The sequence below is a fragment of the Lutjanus erythropterus genome, chromosome 3 (assembly GCF_056507025.1).
Source record: "Lutjanus erythropterus isolate fLutEry1 chromosome 3, fLutEry1.hap2, whole genome shotgun sequence".
Taxonomy (NCBI): domain Eukaryota; kingdom Metazoa; phylum Chordata; class Actinopteri; order Lutjaniformes; family Lutjanidae; genus Lutjanus; species Lutjanus erythropterus.
Window position 1 is genome coordinate 26532413 of NC_139319.1, and position 18197 is coordinate 26550609.

The 18197-nt window shown below is 39.5% G+C and overlaps 1 protein-coding gene across 2 annotated transcripts in view; it reads left to right on the forward strand.

Annotated features, from left to right (window-relative positions):
• pik3r5 (phosphoinositide-3-kinase, regulatory subunit 5) overlaps nucleotides 1–18197 on the forward strand; it is a 31461-nt gene that overhangs the window by 6004 nt on the left and 7260 nt on the right. For both annotated transcript variants that reach the window (XM_084715627.1, XM_084715626.1), the window contains exons 2-10: nucleotides 4649–4768; nucleotides 11162–11277; nucleotides 11375–11443; nucleotides 13100–13238; nucleotides 14028–14097; nucleotides 15239–15413; nucleotides 15531–15699; nucleotides 16367–16435; nucleotides 16684–17555. In XM_084715627.1, coding sequence (XP_084571753.1) covers nucleotides 4669–4768; nucleotides 11162–11277; nucleotides 11375–11443; nucleotides 13100–13238; nucleotides 14028–14097; nucleotides 15239–15413; nucleotides 15531–15699; nucleotides 16367–16435; nucleotides 16684–17555 — 1779 coding nt within the window. In that variant the 5' untranslated portion in view covers nucleotides 4649–4668. The remainder of the gene's footprint in view (nucleotides 1–4648; nucleotides 4769–11161; nucleotides 11278–11374; nucleotides 11444–13099; nucleotides 13239–14027; nucleotides 14098–15238; nucleotides 15414–15530; nucleotides 15700–16366; nucleotides 16436–16683; nucleotides 17556–18197) is intronic.

Consider the following 18197-nt stretch of genomic DNA (forward strand, 5'->3'; position numbering starts at 1 on the left):
TTCTGTCACACAACCGCTGCTTGTTATTGTCTGACTGTTGTGGGTTGCAGCCCATGAAAAAGTGGAAGTGACCTTGTTGACTCTTAGGGATGTGCTACATACATCCTCTTATGAAACCTCACAGACTCATGCATTTGCAACACCACCAGCAATTCTACGTAAACAACTATGTTGACACTCTGGAGCTGGGATTGAAATTTTCTGTTAAAAGTCCCAGTCAGTGAACAACTTTACACTGACATGTTACCACAGCTTTCTGATGAAATGTTTGATGTTTTGTCACTAATAAAGCTTTGTAGTTATGGATTTACAGTAAAGATGTGTTGGTTGTAGTTTATTGGTTGTAATAGTACATTTACAGAGATAAATTAACTGTCCATCAGCCAGCCTACTCTTACTGAATTGTTCATACGAATTATAAACAGCTGACTTGAAAGGATTCTTACTTGACTAAAGGCTTATATCAGTGTAATAAATCTTTGTTTATAATCTTCTTTAACTTTTCTTTGACAATAAAAATGATCCAATACGATGCGATATGACACAATATACTTTGCTCGCATTCATTGAGGTTCCCCTGAAGCTGTTTGGAGCCCCCCTGTGTAACATGTGATATAAATCATTCAGTCTTCAAACAACAGCGCAAAAAGGCTACTGCTGTAAAGGGGATTCATACCAACACAAACACCAAAATAGTAACTTGAAGCCATCAGCAGAATTATCACTACTATAGGTGCTGATAAACTCGAGAACAACACTTTCACTGCATCGTGCCACCTCATATAAGGTCTTCACCTCCTTTATTACCTTTACATGTCTCCATTGAACCCCGTCCTGGATGCAGGAGTCATCACGGCTCTGACTTATTAGTTCCTTCCACTCTCACCGGGCTCTCGTCCAGCTCTGTCCGACCCTGACAATGACCGGAGCCCTTAGCACAAGTGTCCAACACGCTCAGCTCTGTACCTCTGGTCGGTGCGACTCGGGACACCTCTTAGACACAATGCCTCTCTGGGGAGGAGAAACCGCTGAGAAAAAGGCCTACATGGTTGTGTTTATGTCTTCAGCTATTGGTATTGTTGTGGAAAGGTAACTGTAGGAAAAAGACTGAAGTGGTGGGGGGATAATTGAGCTTCGTTCCTCTGGCCTCCTGAACTTGAGCTTGCATGAGCTTCCTGCCCCACATCTTTACAAGTGTTAATGATAAAGTTGGTGTTTGGATGTTTGTACAGTATACTGCATGTGTGTGACAGTACTGTATACGTGTGTGGCACTATTGTATATAAGCTTGCGAACAAGCTTGTGTGTGTGTGAATACATGGACAATTGTTTGTGTAACACATGTATCACACATTTCCATGGCTGTGATTTTCTGCTGTGTTGTTGATTTTCAGGTTTTCACACTTTTAAACAGTTTGATGGTTTCGTTTTAGCTTTCTTGTCTTGTTAACAGGTGTTCAGCTTAGCTTGAAACTTTAGCTGTATTACAATTGAAAACAGAGAAGAAATGAAAAACAAAGCAAAAACAGAGACAACAAAATATAGTCAGTATAAGGAAGAATATTTTGAATGGGATGTACTTCAACCAGCTGACACTATTGGTAGCGTTGTGTTGTACCTCTTTAAATAGGCAATATTCTTCTACCAAAAATGTTTTGCGCTGGTCAGGGGGCACATGACTGAAAAAGATATTTCAAAGGGGGCAAATTCTTTAAAAAACTGTTTGAGAACCACTGACTTTGACAAACAAGATATAACATGTTCGTGAGCTTCAGAAGTGATTTTTAGATGGATTTGGTTCAGTCAGAACCAGGATAGCTGTTTCCAGTATTTATGTTACAGTAAATTAAGCTAATGCACAGTTAACTGGCTACTGATGCTGCCTGTAGCATCTGTAGTCAAACATGTGAGTGGGATTAATCTTCTGATCTAACTAGCTTCACTCTTGGAAAGAGCCGAAAAAGCATATTTTCTCTTTTTTTGTGTGTGTGTGTCAGGTAGAGTTATTAGGTGAGTGGGTGTGTAAGAGTCATGTAAGTGAGTCATTCATTAACACTGTTCTTTTTACAGCTTTCATTTATTTATGGCTTTCATGTGAAATGGGAAATTCGTCACACACTCTGGGGAAATTTTGACAAGATGTAATCAGGCAAAAGCACTTTTGATGTCACTGCTCATTCCTGCGTGTGTGCAGACTTCACTCTATAAGGACTCAGTTAACGAACACACAAAATGCTTAATTTTCTTTATTGAAACAAGCTAATGAATTATGTGTGTGTGTTAAGCTTGAATTAATATAATGATAAGTATATAAGTTTCAGAGAATTTGGCTAAATATGTGACAAACAAAAAACTGCTGAGGTGCTCATGTTCTAAAATAACAAATCTTTAAAAAGCCTTTGCCATGTCTTCTTTGGGGAAGTCTGTTTTTTCTGCTTCTCAAATTTGGATGTTTCTCAGTATTTGCACATTTGCATGTACTGTACTTCCATTAAAAACTCTAATATGAGGAAAGAGAAGCTTTAAAATATATCAAGCGGTGACATAATGTGTTGCCAACCATCATGTAACTTCTCTTCTGACCACATTGCAATGAATAATCATCGAACGCCTCTGTAATTCCAGTATTTGTCTAAAACACAAAAGTCTCATGCCCTTTTGTTTCACAGATATGTGCCTTTATGTATATTCAGAGACGAAGTAAATGGGTTTGTTTTGTTTTTGTTGATATATTCCACTCACCCAGATGTTTCTTATACTGATGCTGATATTTCGGACTTAAGTCAGGACAAATTGTATTTATATAGCCCAAAGTCACAAAACAAAAACAGCCTCAGGGGACTTTACAATCTGTGCTGTGTACACCACACTGTCCTTAGACAGAGGTCTGTTCTAGAAAGAAAAAACTCCCCCCAAAAACCCTTTTAACAGGGAAAGTTTATATCTTGTTGTCCAGAGACATCTTTAATAGACACCTTTCAGCCAATCACAGGTCACTACCCTGTTTTGATCCAGAGACAGTCAGTCAGTGAGCCAGGATTTGCCTTACCTCCCTTCACATAACAACTTACATGCCACTTGTGTGACAAACAAATGAATTAACTGTTGTGTCTGTCCAATTGCCATTGGAAGGACACATTTCTCTTTCTTTTAGCCTTGTCAAGTTAAAAAAAGGTTTAATCTATGGATGACATTACATTCTTGGTAGTGTCACTTAGTTCTTTTGCAGCTGGATCTCATCTCAGCAAGCTAGTGGAGGTCTGGAGAAATAAACAAAAAAGACTAAATGTTAGCAAAAGATGGAGAACCAGTAGATTAAGACTAGTGATTGTGATGGTGGCGATCACCAGTAGAAAACATCTCCGAAACCTCAAGGAGCTGACAGGGTTTTCTTAACGGTGACAGGGCAGCAACACACTGTATGTGCACATTTTGTTGAACATCGCATGCTTCTTCACAGAGTTTATTCTGTGATCGATGGTATTGGGTGCAAGCAGCCCTCCACAAAAACACACACAATTTCCAGGGGAATTCAAAAGTCTGGCAATGTTAAAGTTACCAATGAAGAAGTGGTCTCTGTACATAGCTTCTATTTTTATTGTAACACTTTTCTTGGGTTGCACAGCAGTCTCGTCTGACTTTCGGTTTTGGTTGGTTGGGGTCTATCAAACTATGTCATTGAACTCACCATGAATGTTGTTTACCTACCGTAAATAAAGCCAGTGTTTATAAATTTGTTACTTGGCTTGACTTGGGACTTCCCTGGCATCTCAGTATGCATATAGCTTCTGATGAGATGTGTTCATATTAGAACTGAAACAAGTTGCCACACCTGGGTTGTCCTCAGATGCTACAAGAAAAGCAGCCACATGCAATGACAAACTGAAAGTTATAAAACTGAAGTTCAGCATGTCCTGATGAGTCACTGGTAAAGATATGATGTACTTACAATGTTGTGGTCATTCTGGAGTTACATATTTCACTAAGGACCCCACCATAAAAATCATATGGTGAAAATAGTGGGCTTTTTTTTGGTTTGCTTTAATGTCATGACTCCAATAAACAAATGCATCCTCCTTTGACCATATAAATACGGCCAATAGGCATATATCTGCGGTATAACTGTCATGTATTTCACACAAATTACTTAACATCGTGTGTAATAACTGATATGGAGCTAAAGTTAGGTTGTTTGTTGTTATATGATTTTTTAAATATATCATAGAGCATGATACCTAATGTGGTCCTCGTGACTTTTCATGAAACTGTCTTAAATGAGGCAGAACAGGCATCCAATTGTACGTGTTGTGCTGAATGTGACATTTCAGGAACTATGGCAACAAAACAGCAAAACAAGCAGGCCCGTGTTTGCTTTCCCTTCCCCTAGAAAATTTATGGTTTGTGTATCTAATATTCTACACTAATTTTCATACTTAGCGCATGATCTGCTCCCATGCAAAACATAGACATGATAACACATACTGTCCATGAAAAGAGAGGAGCATGTTAGTGTGTGTGCATGTGTGACCATTATCACATGCACACAAACGAGTTTGGAGATAATATTCCACAGAAAACTTGAATGGGGAAGGAGTTATGTAACATATTTTGATACTTAATATCAGCTCTATCTCTCGTCCCTCCACAGAACCTGAGCGGGTGGTGAAGATGCAGCACACCTCGTGCACGGAGGACAGGATCCAGCATGCTCTGGACAGGTGCCTGGACGGGCTGAGACAAAGTCCCACGGCAGCACACCACTGGAACGGTAAGACAAGACTCCAGGAGCTAGTGATGAGGACCACAGCTGAGATTCGGTTGGAGTCAGGGCAAGTAGCAGTGAAGAACGTAACAACTAATTACGTTTCTGCACTGCTATAATGAGGATAATTGAATTTCTGTGTAACTGTGATGTATCTTTTCAGTTAAAACCTTTCATAAATGAGAACTTAAAACAGAACAGGCTTGTTTTCTTTTAGCATAATTACAAAATATGTTTGACTGTGTCTTGTGATTTTAAGCCCATGTGGTCAAAGAATGTTTTCACCGTTCATGTACTTCTTCAGTACTAAAAACAGAACACACACAAATGACAAAAACAAAAAATGTCAGACAGTACATAGCTCTGCCAATATGCACCACTCTCTAAATTATTTTAATTAATAATAGCAGTTTATACCCTGTGTCTGCTTCCAGATCAGCTTTAAATAGAATAAGAACATTGGCTGGTAATCATGAGGTGCATGCTGGATTTCAGTAAATGTTAAAATATTCTCAAAAATGTCATAGATGTGCTCCTGTATCTGGAGTCATGCAAAAATCACTAGTTCTTTGGTCCATGTCCACTAACAAGCAGTTACTAACAATCACCGTGTGTGTTTGCAGCTCAGGCTGTAGTTTAGGTGGTAAAACAGGTTAGATCAAGGAATCAGGAATTTTGTTCTGGCACTGCAGGAAAAGTGGACACTGACCACTTGTCTTCACTTGAATTCATACTCAAAATAAATTGGGGAACCATATAACCAGAAAGATGGGTGTCCACCCCTGTCATAACAGGTATTTCATTCTGTTAGCTAACTTTGCAAACAGGAATGAAAATTCAGTCATTATCTACTCACCCTCATGCTGATTGGGGGTCGGGTTTTTGAGTGAGTAGACAATGATTGAAATTTTCATTCTGGGGTGAACTATCCCTTTAACACTATCACTAACATTAGAGTATACGATTCAGCATCAACCTTCATCCCCTTACTTACTCCAGCAGCGGAGCACAACACCTTTTATTACAGCTTTTATTTCTATCAGTTCTTATTGCCAAGTGTGGTTTCATGCCCTTGGGGCAGCGCTTCTTTTTCATCCTCTCATGTTGAACTCGGGGCAGACTGAACATTACAGAGATGTAATGTTGCCCCTTGAGGTACAAAGTGGTATTACAAGACAGGACAGACTGGGCCTAGCTATTTTTTTTTTCTTCTTCTTCTTCTTTCTCCTCCTCTTCTTCTAATTCTTTCAAAACTTTCTGTGATTTTTTTTTTAAAGTTTTAAATTCTGTAAAAAGTTATATAGCTATAGCTCCTTAAGTGATGGCTGCATTCAGTTTAGGGGAGGTCCTGTGAGTACTGGCCCACTGGAATACCTTACTGGGAAACTGAGGCATTGTTAAAGCTAATGTGCATTTCCTGCTATGATAAGTCAAAGTGTCTGCAGTGAAAAGGTCTCTTGTTGGGTTGGTGGTTCAATCCTGGCTCTTCCAGCACTCATGTGCCTTATAGTCAAATTAATCAAAATTAAATGTAATTATTGTGTTCATGTTTTTTGGCTGGCATGCTCATCTGTAGGCACTTCACGACTGAGCAGTTGTGGGGTAAAACCTGTATTTCTATGTATCACACTTAAAGGTGATATGTGCTGCTCACAGTGCTGACAAGAGCATAAGGCAGTTGCACAAGGACAGCGTGTGACAGACACACGCTAGCTGTGCATGAAACACAAAAGTAAGCAAGTGTCAGAGCTTGTTGTTGGTTACATTGTTGGTGTCAGATCATCCGGGGAACATGTTATTGGGCGTTGAAGGAAGTTGTGTGAATAGACAGCTGGAAGGAAATGGTGGCACAGACCGCAGTGTATGAGTGAGGCATCGTGGTGCAGGGTGTAAAAACACGTTTGATAATCAAATAGGCATCAGCCTCCCACACGTCAAGCAGTGACAGATAGAGTGACGCATACATACGTTTTTAGATTTTATACCCTGACAGACTGTCATGGCCTTTGTTGGTGTTTAAAACAAGTTTGTTTACCATGATTCATGACTTCACTCCTTTTCATTGGATGGACCTTCATGACTCCAGTGTCTGTTCAGTAGATTTCCAGGATGTATAGTCTTTGAGTGTCATCACATTCATGTCAACTTGTATGCCAGCTGCTCTCTTCTTAAGAACAGAGATAATCAAATTTACATCTCAGCAAAGTCATTTGAAACTTGCAGCTTCATTTCTAGAGCTGACCTTTAATCAAAATAATAGCTCTGCAGTAAAAACTCCTGAAAGAGCTGTAGAGAAATACAACAACTGAAAGTTTTGTTGGAAAAAAAAATCTGTGTAACTCAACTGCTGATGTGTTACTTCCTTGGAAACTGAGCTCCTTGAAGACGCAGATTTATACAGTCGTTGAGGGCGAGGGATCACATGGAAACTAAGGTGCTTGTGAGGAGTCAGCAATCGCCCTCGGTTGTTTTTGTGAGTGTGATAAACCTCAGGTTGGTGTGGTTTGAGATACTGAATACACAGCTCTCTCCTGTTGCTCTAGTTCATGTTTCCATTTTGCCCTGTAATAGAAAATTTGTAATCAGAGCTTGATTTCCTTCCTTTATAGTCCAATGCTTTTATATTTAAATGAAAAGTTTTCAGTGATCTTTTGTAAAAAAAAAAAAAAAAAAGCGTTTTTCAATCCACACTGTATTTAACTTGACCATTAATGATCTGAGAGTCTTGTTATCCCAAGTTCTGCAAAGTTCTAGTCTCACATCTCTTAATTTTCCCTTAGTTTTGAAACATTTAGTACCAAACCACCTCCTCCGAGAGGATACCTTAACTCTGTTTTCTCACAACAGGAAATCTGTCCTGGCAGTGTACAAACATCCTAACTGACATACTGAACAAAAGGTGATAAAACACACCCCTGAAGCGCACGAGCTCTGACGGTTGGCAGGCCTGCTGCGAGTAGCTGCAAACCTGCATTTGGTTCATGCCTATCCAAGACCCAAGCACCAACACCCACTTTGTTGTACAGCGTTGTTTATCTGCTTGTGTTAGATGCACTTAATTTCCTATAGGTAATGATTTGTAGGATTTCATAATGGAAATGCAGCACATGAACTTAAGTTTCAGGTTGATAGATGACAAACATTCATGGTAAAATAAACATTTTCACTGATTATGTGCAAATAGAAGCTGTGCTGGTGGTCTATTGTATGTATTATATTGAAACTACACCTGTTCTTGACAATATAATCAGAGTTGAGCCTTTTCCACAGTGACATAGCACAATGCACCAGTCTGTATTTTCATTAAGGCTCTTGGTGGTAAATCTTGAACAGCCCATCTGTGTTTACCTGTCTGTGAATATTGGATACTGCATATGCTGTGCTCTATGCTTTATCACAGGGTAAAGCTTGCACAATTTTGTACATTGTATGTGACAATTGAGTGGCCCTCAATGTATATGCATAAGGAAACCCATTGGGTGACTTTGACTCAGAAATTCCACCTTGGGCTGGTTCCTCCTGCATATATATGCTCATAAACCAAAACCTCAAAATATCTTGCTAATGGTGCTTCCCACTGGAGGCCAAATAAAGTCTTACACTGCATCTTCAACATATAACAATGTGCAGAAGGACCAGAAATTGTAAGAGATAATTACTGGTGCCCTCGTGTCTTTTAAGAGAAAAGAGTGGAAATTAGCACTCTATTGATGTTTTTGTTTCTTGTCTATTTGGACGATTGCTGGAAAATTCAAATGATCTCCATGTCTGTTTTTGTCTGTTTGCACATTTCTTGTCTTAACACAGGTATTATGGTGCTGCATTTCTGACCAAATGTTTATTGAAAAGGGAACTTATGAGTAATGAGTAAACCAGCTAAACAAACTTTACTTTAAAAAGCTCTCTCAGAAGTCTTTGCTTGCAAGTTAAGAGCACAAACACACAACCATTAACTTATATTATTACAGCACATAACTACTAATACATTGCTGACCAGAACTGTGAGAATATACATAATCTACATTTAGCAGTGATAACCAGTTGGCAGTTTGAGGGCCTATGAGGAGGATACCATCCCCCTTGTTAGTCTGCCCAACCCATTTTTCCTTTATCTGACTGTGGTTTCTGTAAGTTAGAATGGCCCTGACCATGGCTCTGAAATATCAGTAGCCTAACTGTGGTGTGTATTGATAAATCCATGGCGCTTTCTGTGGTGCTGAAATAGTAGATTTGAAATTGCAGCGGATCTACAATATTCTCTTAACTATATAGCCATGGGAGAGAACCAAATGAGTCATTCAAGAGACTGTTTGCTAGTGGTGGGTAAACGAAAAGAAATGATTTACTTAAAAGGACTGGTCTTTTCATAGATCTGGTCTCTTAAAGTAAATTAAAGGTACTGTAAACAGTACCAACAACAATAAATCTGTGTTCTTAGTTTGTCACACCATGGAAACGTGTTATTAAGCATGTAGCCAAATTTGAATGATTAAAAAAATAGCTAAATATGTAGAATTAGGCATCCAAATCATGTAAAAATAAACAGTTCTGAAACACTGAACATGTCTGCTTCACTGTCTCATTGTCAGACACTACAATCTGAAAACGACCTGAAACATGGACGCTCCGTCTAGCAACTTTCTTCAACATATCCAGACATGTTTGAGCCACCAGATCCAGGGGATAGTGACAGGATGTTTTTTTTGGTTTGTGCTGGGTTGTTGGATCTGAAGTAAGATAAAGTGAACTGCTGGGCTGATTTGGACTGAGACATTTGCTTTAAGAGATTTGTGGGGCTTATATTAGCGTTGCAGGATCATGACTCTGGCATGTCACAGAACCATGGTGAGGGTGACCAAACTCCAGCAAACCAAATGTGGGACAAAGAGAATGTTTGTGTGGGACAATGTGTGACACGTTACCAATAATGAGAGGTCTAAAGCTTTGACATATCTATTTAAATTAAAAAATATCTCATTTCTTCATGCTTTGCCCTCTGGGTAACACATAATAAACAGATAAAAACAGGTAAGTATTTTCCCAGTCTCTATTTCCTTTTCTTTCCAGCAGTTTACAGAATATTCCAGCTAAATCTATATAGCTTTGGGGGGACCCCCAATTTTCCCATTCCCCATCTATCCTAGTGGTTTGGCTTTGAGAATTAGAGCCAGTAAATGTGTGGGACATCATCTCAGTATAAATGCTGTGCAGTCCTATTTCCTTCCAGCTGTCTATTCACACAGCTTCCTTCAACGCTCAATAACATGACACCAACAATGTAACCAACAACAAGCTCTGACACTTGCTTACTTTTCTATTTCATGCACAGCTAGCGTGTGTCTGTCACACGCTGCCCTTGTGCTGAGACACAGAGCATAAACAACTGCCTTATGCTCGAGTCAGCACTGCGAACAGCACATATCACCTCTAAGTGTGATAAAGTGGGACACCTGGTCACCATACCCATGTTTCAGGTCCTCCCAAAAAATTCTGAACACGGAAACTGTAGTCAATTGATCCAAGTCCACAGTTCAGTACTACATAGTTTTCAGTGTTTTCACATGTTATCAGCAACTATGTTCTTGCATGTATAATGTTTTTGGAAGAAAACACAGACTTTAACAAATTGCCTACTGAAGACAATCAAATACACAAACAATTCGCACTTTCAGTTTGTATTTCTAGAAAGTTTCAAAACCCTTCCCTCGTACTAGCTGGCAACAGGTGAGACGTTACCCAGCATCATTTGTTGGTTTGTCAAAGAGATATTTTTTTTCAATCATCCTGGCTTGTGGTGCTGCTGCTTGTGCCTCTGTTTACTGAATATCCTTAATGATGGAATTTATCTCCAAGTCTGCTGTGACCCTGACAACAAACATATGTGAAGTGTTTAATATCCTCTGTACATGTACACTGGTGATTAATTCTGACAAAGGTGAAGTTATTTTTAATTTAATTTAACCCACTGATTGATCTATCATTACAAGTACATGCAATGTGGCCCTCACATCCACATTTATGGATCACGGCTTTAGGAGTTGCAGTAAAATGAGCTTTTCCGCCGTCAGAATTGTTTTGTGTTTGCTTTCACACGCAGTGATTAGTCTTTCAGGGGCTGACAAAAATTGCTGTGGTGAGATCAGTCATGCGACTTTTTGTCTCTGTTTCTGTGTTTACAGTGTGGCTTTCTGTGCATGTTGAATTAGTGCACTGGGGCGCCATAGTGGCTCACTTGTCCCATGTGACCCATGTACTAACAAAAGTTCTTATTATAGAGGTCTCAAACCTTTTCTGTCTATCTTCGCCTCTCCTATCCATCAATAAAGGCAAAAGGACAAAACAAATATGATGTTAAAAAATTGTATGTATTAACATGAATCCGCATGTGCTGCTTTTCAGTGCTGATGTGCTCTGCGGGTCAGTCGATGAACCGCTGGAGCCTGGAGGAGATGGTGAAGAGGGACCCTGAGAACTTCCTCATCCTCTTACAACAGATCATCAGAAAGACCAAAGAGGTGAGAGGACAAAGGTCAAAGATAATATTTTGTCCACTGTGTATGTTGTGTAGAAATGTCTCACTGCTCTCTTTCTGTCTCGTGTGTGTGTGTTCAGGTTCAGGAGCAGTGTCAGTATGAGCTGGTGGCTCCCCTTGCTATCATGTTCTCCTCCACGCTGCTTCAGGTACAAATTGTCGCAATCCTCCGATTGTTACCAAAGCCTTTAACTTTTAGTCAACCCAATGTTTGATACATGAGTATTTCACATGTGTCAGAGGAAACTCCATCAAAAGGTCAGATAGTTCCCCAATTCAAACCATTGTAACGTGTTTCTGAGGTGATATATTGTGACTAAAGCAATACATTTACATCTGAGGAAAACGATTTGGTTTAAACATTGCTTCGACTGATTTTCGGTCAGGCTTATTTGTATGCACATATCCTAAAATCAGGTGATCCACAAAAATCCTGTCATTGTAAGTTAGATTTATTGGTTTATTACTGGTTAGACAGCTGCTGGAAAATAGAAAACACATTGGGCCGCCAAAACCAAAACTATTTGTTTGCTTCAATATGTTAACAAGATTCTCTTTGTCAGTTTTTATACTAATTACTTTGATGAGAGGGCAGTACTCTTCCTGTGACTGTCCTGATTGTGTTTTTTCAGTAGGAACTGAGAACTCCAGAGTTCAATCTGAGCTCTGTAGCAACTGATACTGTTACAGCTTTGAGGTTTTGTAATGACGTGACAAATGTGTCATTGGTTGTTTGTCATGAAGCCTGTAATATGTGGATCATGAAATAACATCATGTTATTACACTAAACTCGGTTAATGTGACGTTTTAAACAAGAAGAATGTCACATACGCTAATGTTGTTAATGTATCATCAATTAAAGGGCCAGTGCGTAAGATTTATGGGGATCTACTGACAGAATATTGAGGAAATGTAATACGATAGTGATAAGTATGTTTTCATTATTGTTTAATCATCTGTAATAAAAATCATTGTATTTTTGTTACCTTAGAAGGAGCCCTTTATATCGACAGGGTCCGGATCCCTTTACCAGATAGGCAGCCATATTGAACCACCATGTTTCTGTAGTAACCCAGAGCGGACAAATCAAACAAAAACTCTAGGCAGGGACTTTCACATTTTTTGTGAGTTTTGCAGCTACCATAATTTCTTCTTTAAGCTTGGAAGGGAAAGGTGAGGCAAATGGTATTCAATTAGTTGCGTTCAACAACTTCACCACTGGATGCTACTAAATCATACATACTGGTCCTTTAAAGTTATGCTACACCTCGTTTCAAGTGCTAAAAGCCAGTTAATGTAATAAAATATGTGTAATTCATAACTTTAAAAGGTTTTAGACATACCTGATCCACCAGGAGGATCATTAATACAAAATATTTGATGAGTTATTACACATACCTTGCTGTGAGGTGACCTCCTCTCTTCAGCGGACCAGGGCCCCATTTCCCAGAGCGCTACGTGCGTCATAAGTTGTATTTTAAGGTCTCCGAGAGTTGGGAAACAGCCCATAAGCTTAAGGGAGACCTTAAGATACAACTTAAGATGCACGTAGTGCTATGAAGTCTCTGGGAAACGGGGCCCAGTGTGGTTGGCCCACACCGAAACAGTGATGACGAGCCAGTTATTTACATATATACACTATATGCCTATAGATACACCTATACACCCTGGAAATAATTCTGTAGTACATTCTTTGAATACATTTAGTACATTCATGTTGAATTGGATGTATTTTCTGCCCTGTGCAAAACAATCCCCCCCTGAAGCCTCAAACAGGTGCTTTCAATTTTCACTTTGGTTGCAGACACCATACTGCCCTCCAGACACAGAGCTGCTGGAGGAAGCTATCGAGGTGTTTCGCTGCTTCCTCACCTGGCCTGAGCCTTACAGCAGTGTGTGTAGAAACCTCCTGTCCACACTACAGCTGGAGATCAAGGCCCCAGGTATGTATAGATGGAATCCTTTTGTTTTCAGTAAGGGCCACTCAGTGTGTACGTGTGTTTGTGTTTGTACACTGAGTCTCTGTAGTACTCTCTGTTGTCTCTCAACCTTTGTAATAGTTCTCCCCCGAGTGGCAAGTCAAAGAATTGCAGTCAGGATGACGACAGTGTTTACACCATAAACAACAGTATCGACTCCAACAATGACGGGAAGACGATAAGGCTTCTGGTTAAACTGGGGACTTCTTCATACTAACCTGAAATTATTATTATTATTATTTGAAAGCGGATGAAGCTTCAGCATTTACAAAACAAAAAAGCAGAAGCCACGTACCTTGCGGTGAAATTTACAGGAAGGGTCAAAGGAAGTGCGAAAAACACAGCATGAATGAATACATTTAAATTAATTGAATGAATGAGTGTTAAATGGTGATTTGGTGTTTTAGGTTGCTTAAAAAAAAGGTTGCTTGTGTTAGTTTGGCTTTGAGCTCAAACTGTTATTACTTTAATTCAGTAATTACAGGCCCAAGATGTTTTTATATGATTTCATTGATGTTTAAGACATTATCAGAACACAATAGTAGCCTAATACAGTCATTTCACTGGTAGGCACTAGCAGGTGCTTTGACTGCAGTCTTTGGACACAGTCAGTGCCGGTGCTCAGTCGCCAACAGTATTACATGATGTCCTACTTGTTGTAATTACATCTTCTCATTCCATGTTTTTGTCAAGTTGTTTTGTTAAAAAACCATCAACAAATAAAATAGAATTATTTTTCTATTTTCTTCACAGGGATTTCCTTCCAGAGACTGGTGAGAGAAGAGCAGGGCCTCAGTACTTCCAGCCAGTACTCCAAGACCATGTAAGTACACACAATGAAACAATCTTTGCATATTTTGAATATCAATATGGCATGTGTCCACATTCAATTAATGAAGCAGCTCAAGTTCATATTACGCATGGATAGAAAAAATATAACCTACATTAAATCAACAAATATTACTAGGTGTTCAACTTTTTGTTTTTGTTTTTTCAAAAACAATGTTGAAAATGTATTTTTAAGCTATCCATGGTAAAAAAGTGCAGGCAGCTACTCAAGAGGTGGTCTGACTCTGGATCTGTGTGCAGCTGCTGAAAAAAAGTCTTTCAAATTGCAGATCCACACAGCATCAATATGGCCAGTAAATAGACGCTACTAGTCTATAAACCTGGTAGCTATCGCTATATGACATGTAACTGTTGAGTTCATTGGTTCCCAACCCAGGGTCCTGGGCCCCTTTTGGGGGATGCCAGAAATCTCAGGGGGTTCCCAAGACTCTGTCTGTTCAGAGGTCCTCAAAATCAGCTGTACATGTTAACTAAAATCACAGTTTCAGGCCTCATACACTTTTGCGAATGTCAAATTCAAAACTTTTCTAGTATTTTCAAAGTGCATTTTCAAGCTTTTCCATCACCTTACAGCTGTTGTAACAGATATTTCTATACCAGGTGATTCTTTCACCTCTTCATTACACTAAATCAGACCGAATAACCATAATTATGTTTTGTTACTGAGTTCTACAGATGGGTGACAAATTAAAGGAAAACAAAACAATTTCATGTTTCAAAATGTACCCTGTGTTTATACAGTTTGGGAAAAGCTTGTTATGAACAGCTGTGTGCTCATGGCAATCTATATTGAGCCCAGTTCAGACTGTTATCTTTGCACTCTTGCACCTTCTGCTTTTTTCATACAGGACAGCAGTTCAGAGTAATGTTATCTGATCTGTAGCAACATATTTAAAGTTTAGATAACAGCACTGAGCTTGAGTAATTGACTGATAGCACATTAGTTGTGAGCACGTACAGTAGGAAAGTCCCCTTTCATCTCCCTTCTTCATCAAAGACCACAACCTACAGTAACACCACTATAAAATCCTGATGGCATCCTCTCCCATGTGAATTTGTATACATGTTCACACATTAAACAGTGATACAATTGTCTGTCTGCCGCCTGCCTGCAGGACTGTGCTGCTCATGAACCCAGGCGAGGTGCCCGCTGACTTTCTCTCAGTGGCTGAGCAACTCAGTTGCATTCAGCACTCACAGAAAGAGACCTACACCACCCTGATCAAACATGCCTTCCAGTCAACTCTTGGTACCAAGTACCCTCTACATCACATCCACACAGCCCTGCAGGTATGTGGTCAGAGTGGTTCAGAGGCTCTGGACAATTGTTATTAAGCAATTGTTATTAATATACAGCTGTAGATGTATCAGACAGGATTAACAGCACAGGAATGTGTCTCTTTGCAGGCAAAAACTGTGAATGAATTGGGTGAGATCTTCTCCAGGGTGAGTGATGTCTTAGAGATGGCCGCTGCCATGACTGACCCTCTGAAGGGCCGCAGTCATGTCATCCATGAACTTGAGCAACTAAGGGAGAGGATGAGAATCCCAGTATCCAATGGAAGAAAGTCTGATGGTAAGTGGAGAGGTTTCATGAACTCAAGGCTGCTGCTGAACAACAGTTTTTGAGTTGATATTATTTTTTATACAGATTTGGGGTACAATTTAACCATTTTTGACCACTCAAGAACGGATAAAAGTGAACAAAAATCCCCCCAAAATGCCACAAGACACCATGACCTTGAGGAACACCATGAAAATCCATGCTGTGATTTGGTATCAAAACTTGACATTTGATTTTGGATCGCACATAACACAGGATCAGAGGGGAAATGCCCTGAAAGTACATACAGCATCAATATGCAATAGACATGGGCTAGTACTGTTCAAGGTACTACATCGCCTTCATTGTAGTACAGTACAAGTAAAACTCGTCAAAATATTTCACAATTACCATCATGACTGGAAAAGTATTTTCCAAACTCCATCTGATTTTGTTGGGTGTCCCCTGATTACCATATTCTGTGTCTCTGGAGGCAGCAGATCACACAGTGGCAGCTTTTATAATGTTACTAGCATGGGGGCAAATTCTCTTTAACCAGAAAACCCACAACCTCCCGGTTATATTTAATAGTTAAGGAATGTTATACAGCACTTGAAACTACAGAACCATGATAACATGATGCATCACATGATGATGATATTTCAGCTTATTTTGTTCTCTCGTCTGTCGTCCCTCTCAGGAATGCTTCAAACTCTACCATTACCTACTGCCAAGTGTCACATGTTTCACTGGGAAAAAGACAATTTTGGTAAAGTATTCTGCACGATCTATTATTGATTCACATATAGGACTTATCTTTCTTCTTTGAGCTGATGGAGATCCACTAAATTCATTCAATTCTGAAGGAGTCTTGCCTCCTTTTTTCAGCGCCATGAAATCCATCCCCAGTTTTACAAGCCATATTTCCAGCACAAAGCATATTGAATTTATTTTTATACTTTTTGTGTCTTTTTGGTGCTAAATGTGATTGATATTTATCTATTTTGATTCCTAAAGATGTTTTGAATACCCTTTTGGAGCATGACCCTGATGACCTGGCCACTAATGACCAGGCTGAGGAGGAAGAGGAGGAAGACACTGATGATGATGGGATGGCAGAGGATGTGGCAGCGATTGATGGAGGAGAAGAAGAGGAGGACGAAGGAGATAAAGAAAATGAGGAAAATGGAGTAGACTTGCCCTCAATCTCTATCATCGCTAACGGCCATCGTGCCTCCACTTTCTCCACCATCTCCACCGTGTCCACCGCCTCCAAAGACTCCATGTTCTCCACCATATCGGTAACCTCAGAGTCCTACGCGCCATCGCTCTTCTCTGTCACGTCTGGTGTTGATAGTGACTTCTTTGAAGATTCTGACGACTCTCCGGTGGCTGAAAAATGTTCACCGAAGTCTGTCAACAAAGCTTCGGCTCGGCTCAGTCAGCACTTCTACCGTCTTTTCATCAAACCCAAGAGCCCGCTGTCCCGGGCTAAGAGCTTAGGACATGCAGAGACAAAAGACCTTTTAGTGGTGCGAGAGAAGCGCTCCAACTCTCTGCCACAGCAAGTGAAGTTGCGTAGTCCCGAACCCCTCCTCCAACCACAAAGTCAAACTCTGAGACATGTCTGCTTCCGACGGAGGCCTATTCTCAGCAGCGATGAGGACAGTAAGAATACCACACTGAGGGTGGTGGTGTTCGGTGCTGATCATGTAGCAGGGAAGGTTGCTCGGGCCTACAATAGCCTGAGGAGGAAGGAGAGCGCATGTCCACGTCTCAGCAGGGCCTTCAAGCTGCAGTTCTACTTTGTGCCTGTGAAGAGGGACTCAGCAGCAGCAGGACCAGGGGTGATTCAAACCGGAACTCTAAAAGGAGCGTCCCTGTCAAACGTAAGTTATTAGAATATCCCAACCAAGCTTCATACTTGGAAGACAAAGTTTTTCATATGAACTAAGCTGTCAAGTATGGAATTATAAAGAGAATATATATATACATATATATAAAACACAAGCATTTTCATTTATTTTCACTTTCTTTAATCTTTCCTCTTTCCTTCTTTTTTTTTTCAATTGCTTTTGCTTGAGTATGTGCAGAAATTAAGTACTCAGCCTAGACAGGAAGGCCCACCTAAAGCCAGTTGACTGACTGTGTGGGCTTTCAAGGAATAGCAAAAGCAATAGGGAAAAGTAATTTGATAAAAAAAAAATAAAAATAAATGTCATTATAATATGACAGGTAAGTAAATAAATAAATAAATAAAAAACAGTAATTTATAAGCAAAAAATACATAAGAATATATTTTTTAAATATATATATAATACATACACAAAATAAATGAACAAATAAATAAAAATGCTTATAATTATTCTTTCATATTTTACTCGTCATAATATTTCCACATTAATTTATTGTTTCACTGATTATTACGAACTTACACAGACATATTTGTTTTTTTGTTTTTTTTTTCTCTTTGAATTCTTTATATATTCTTTATATTCTTTCTCTTTTTCTTTTAAAGGTTTATTCATTCT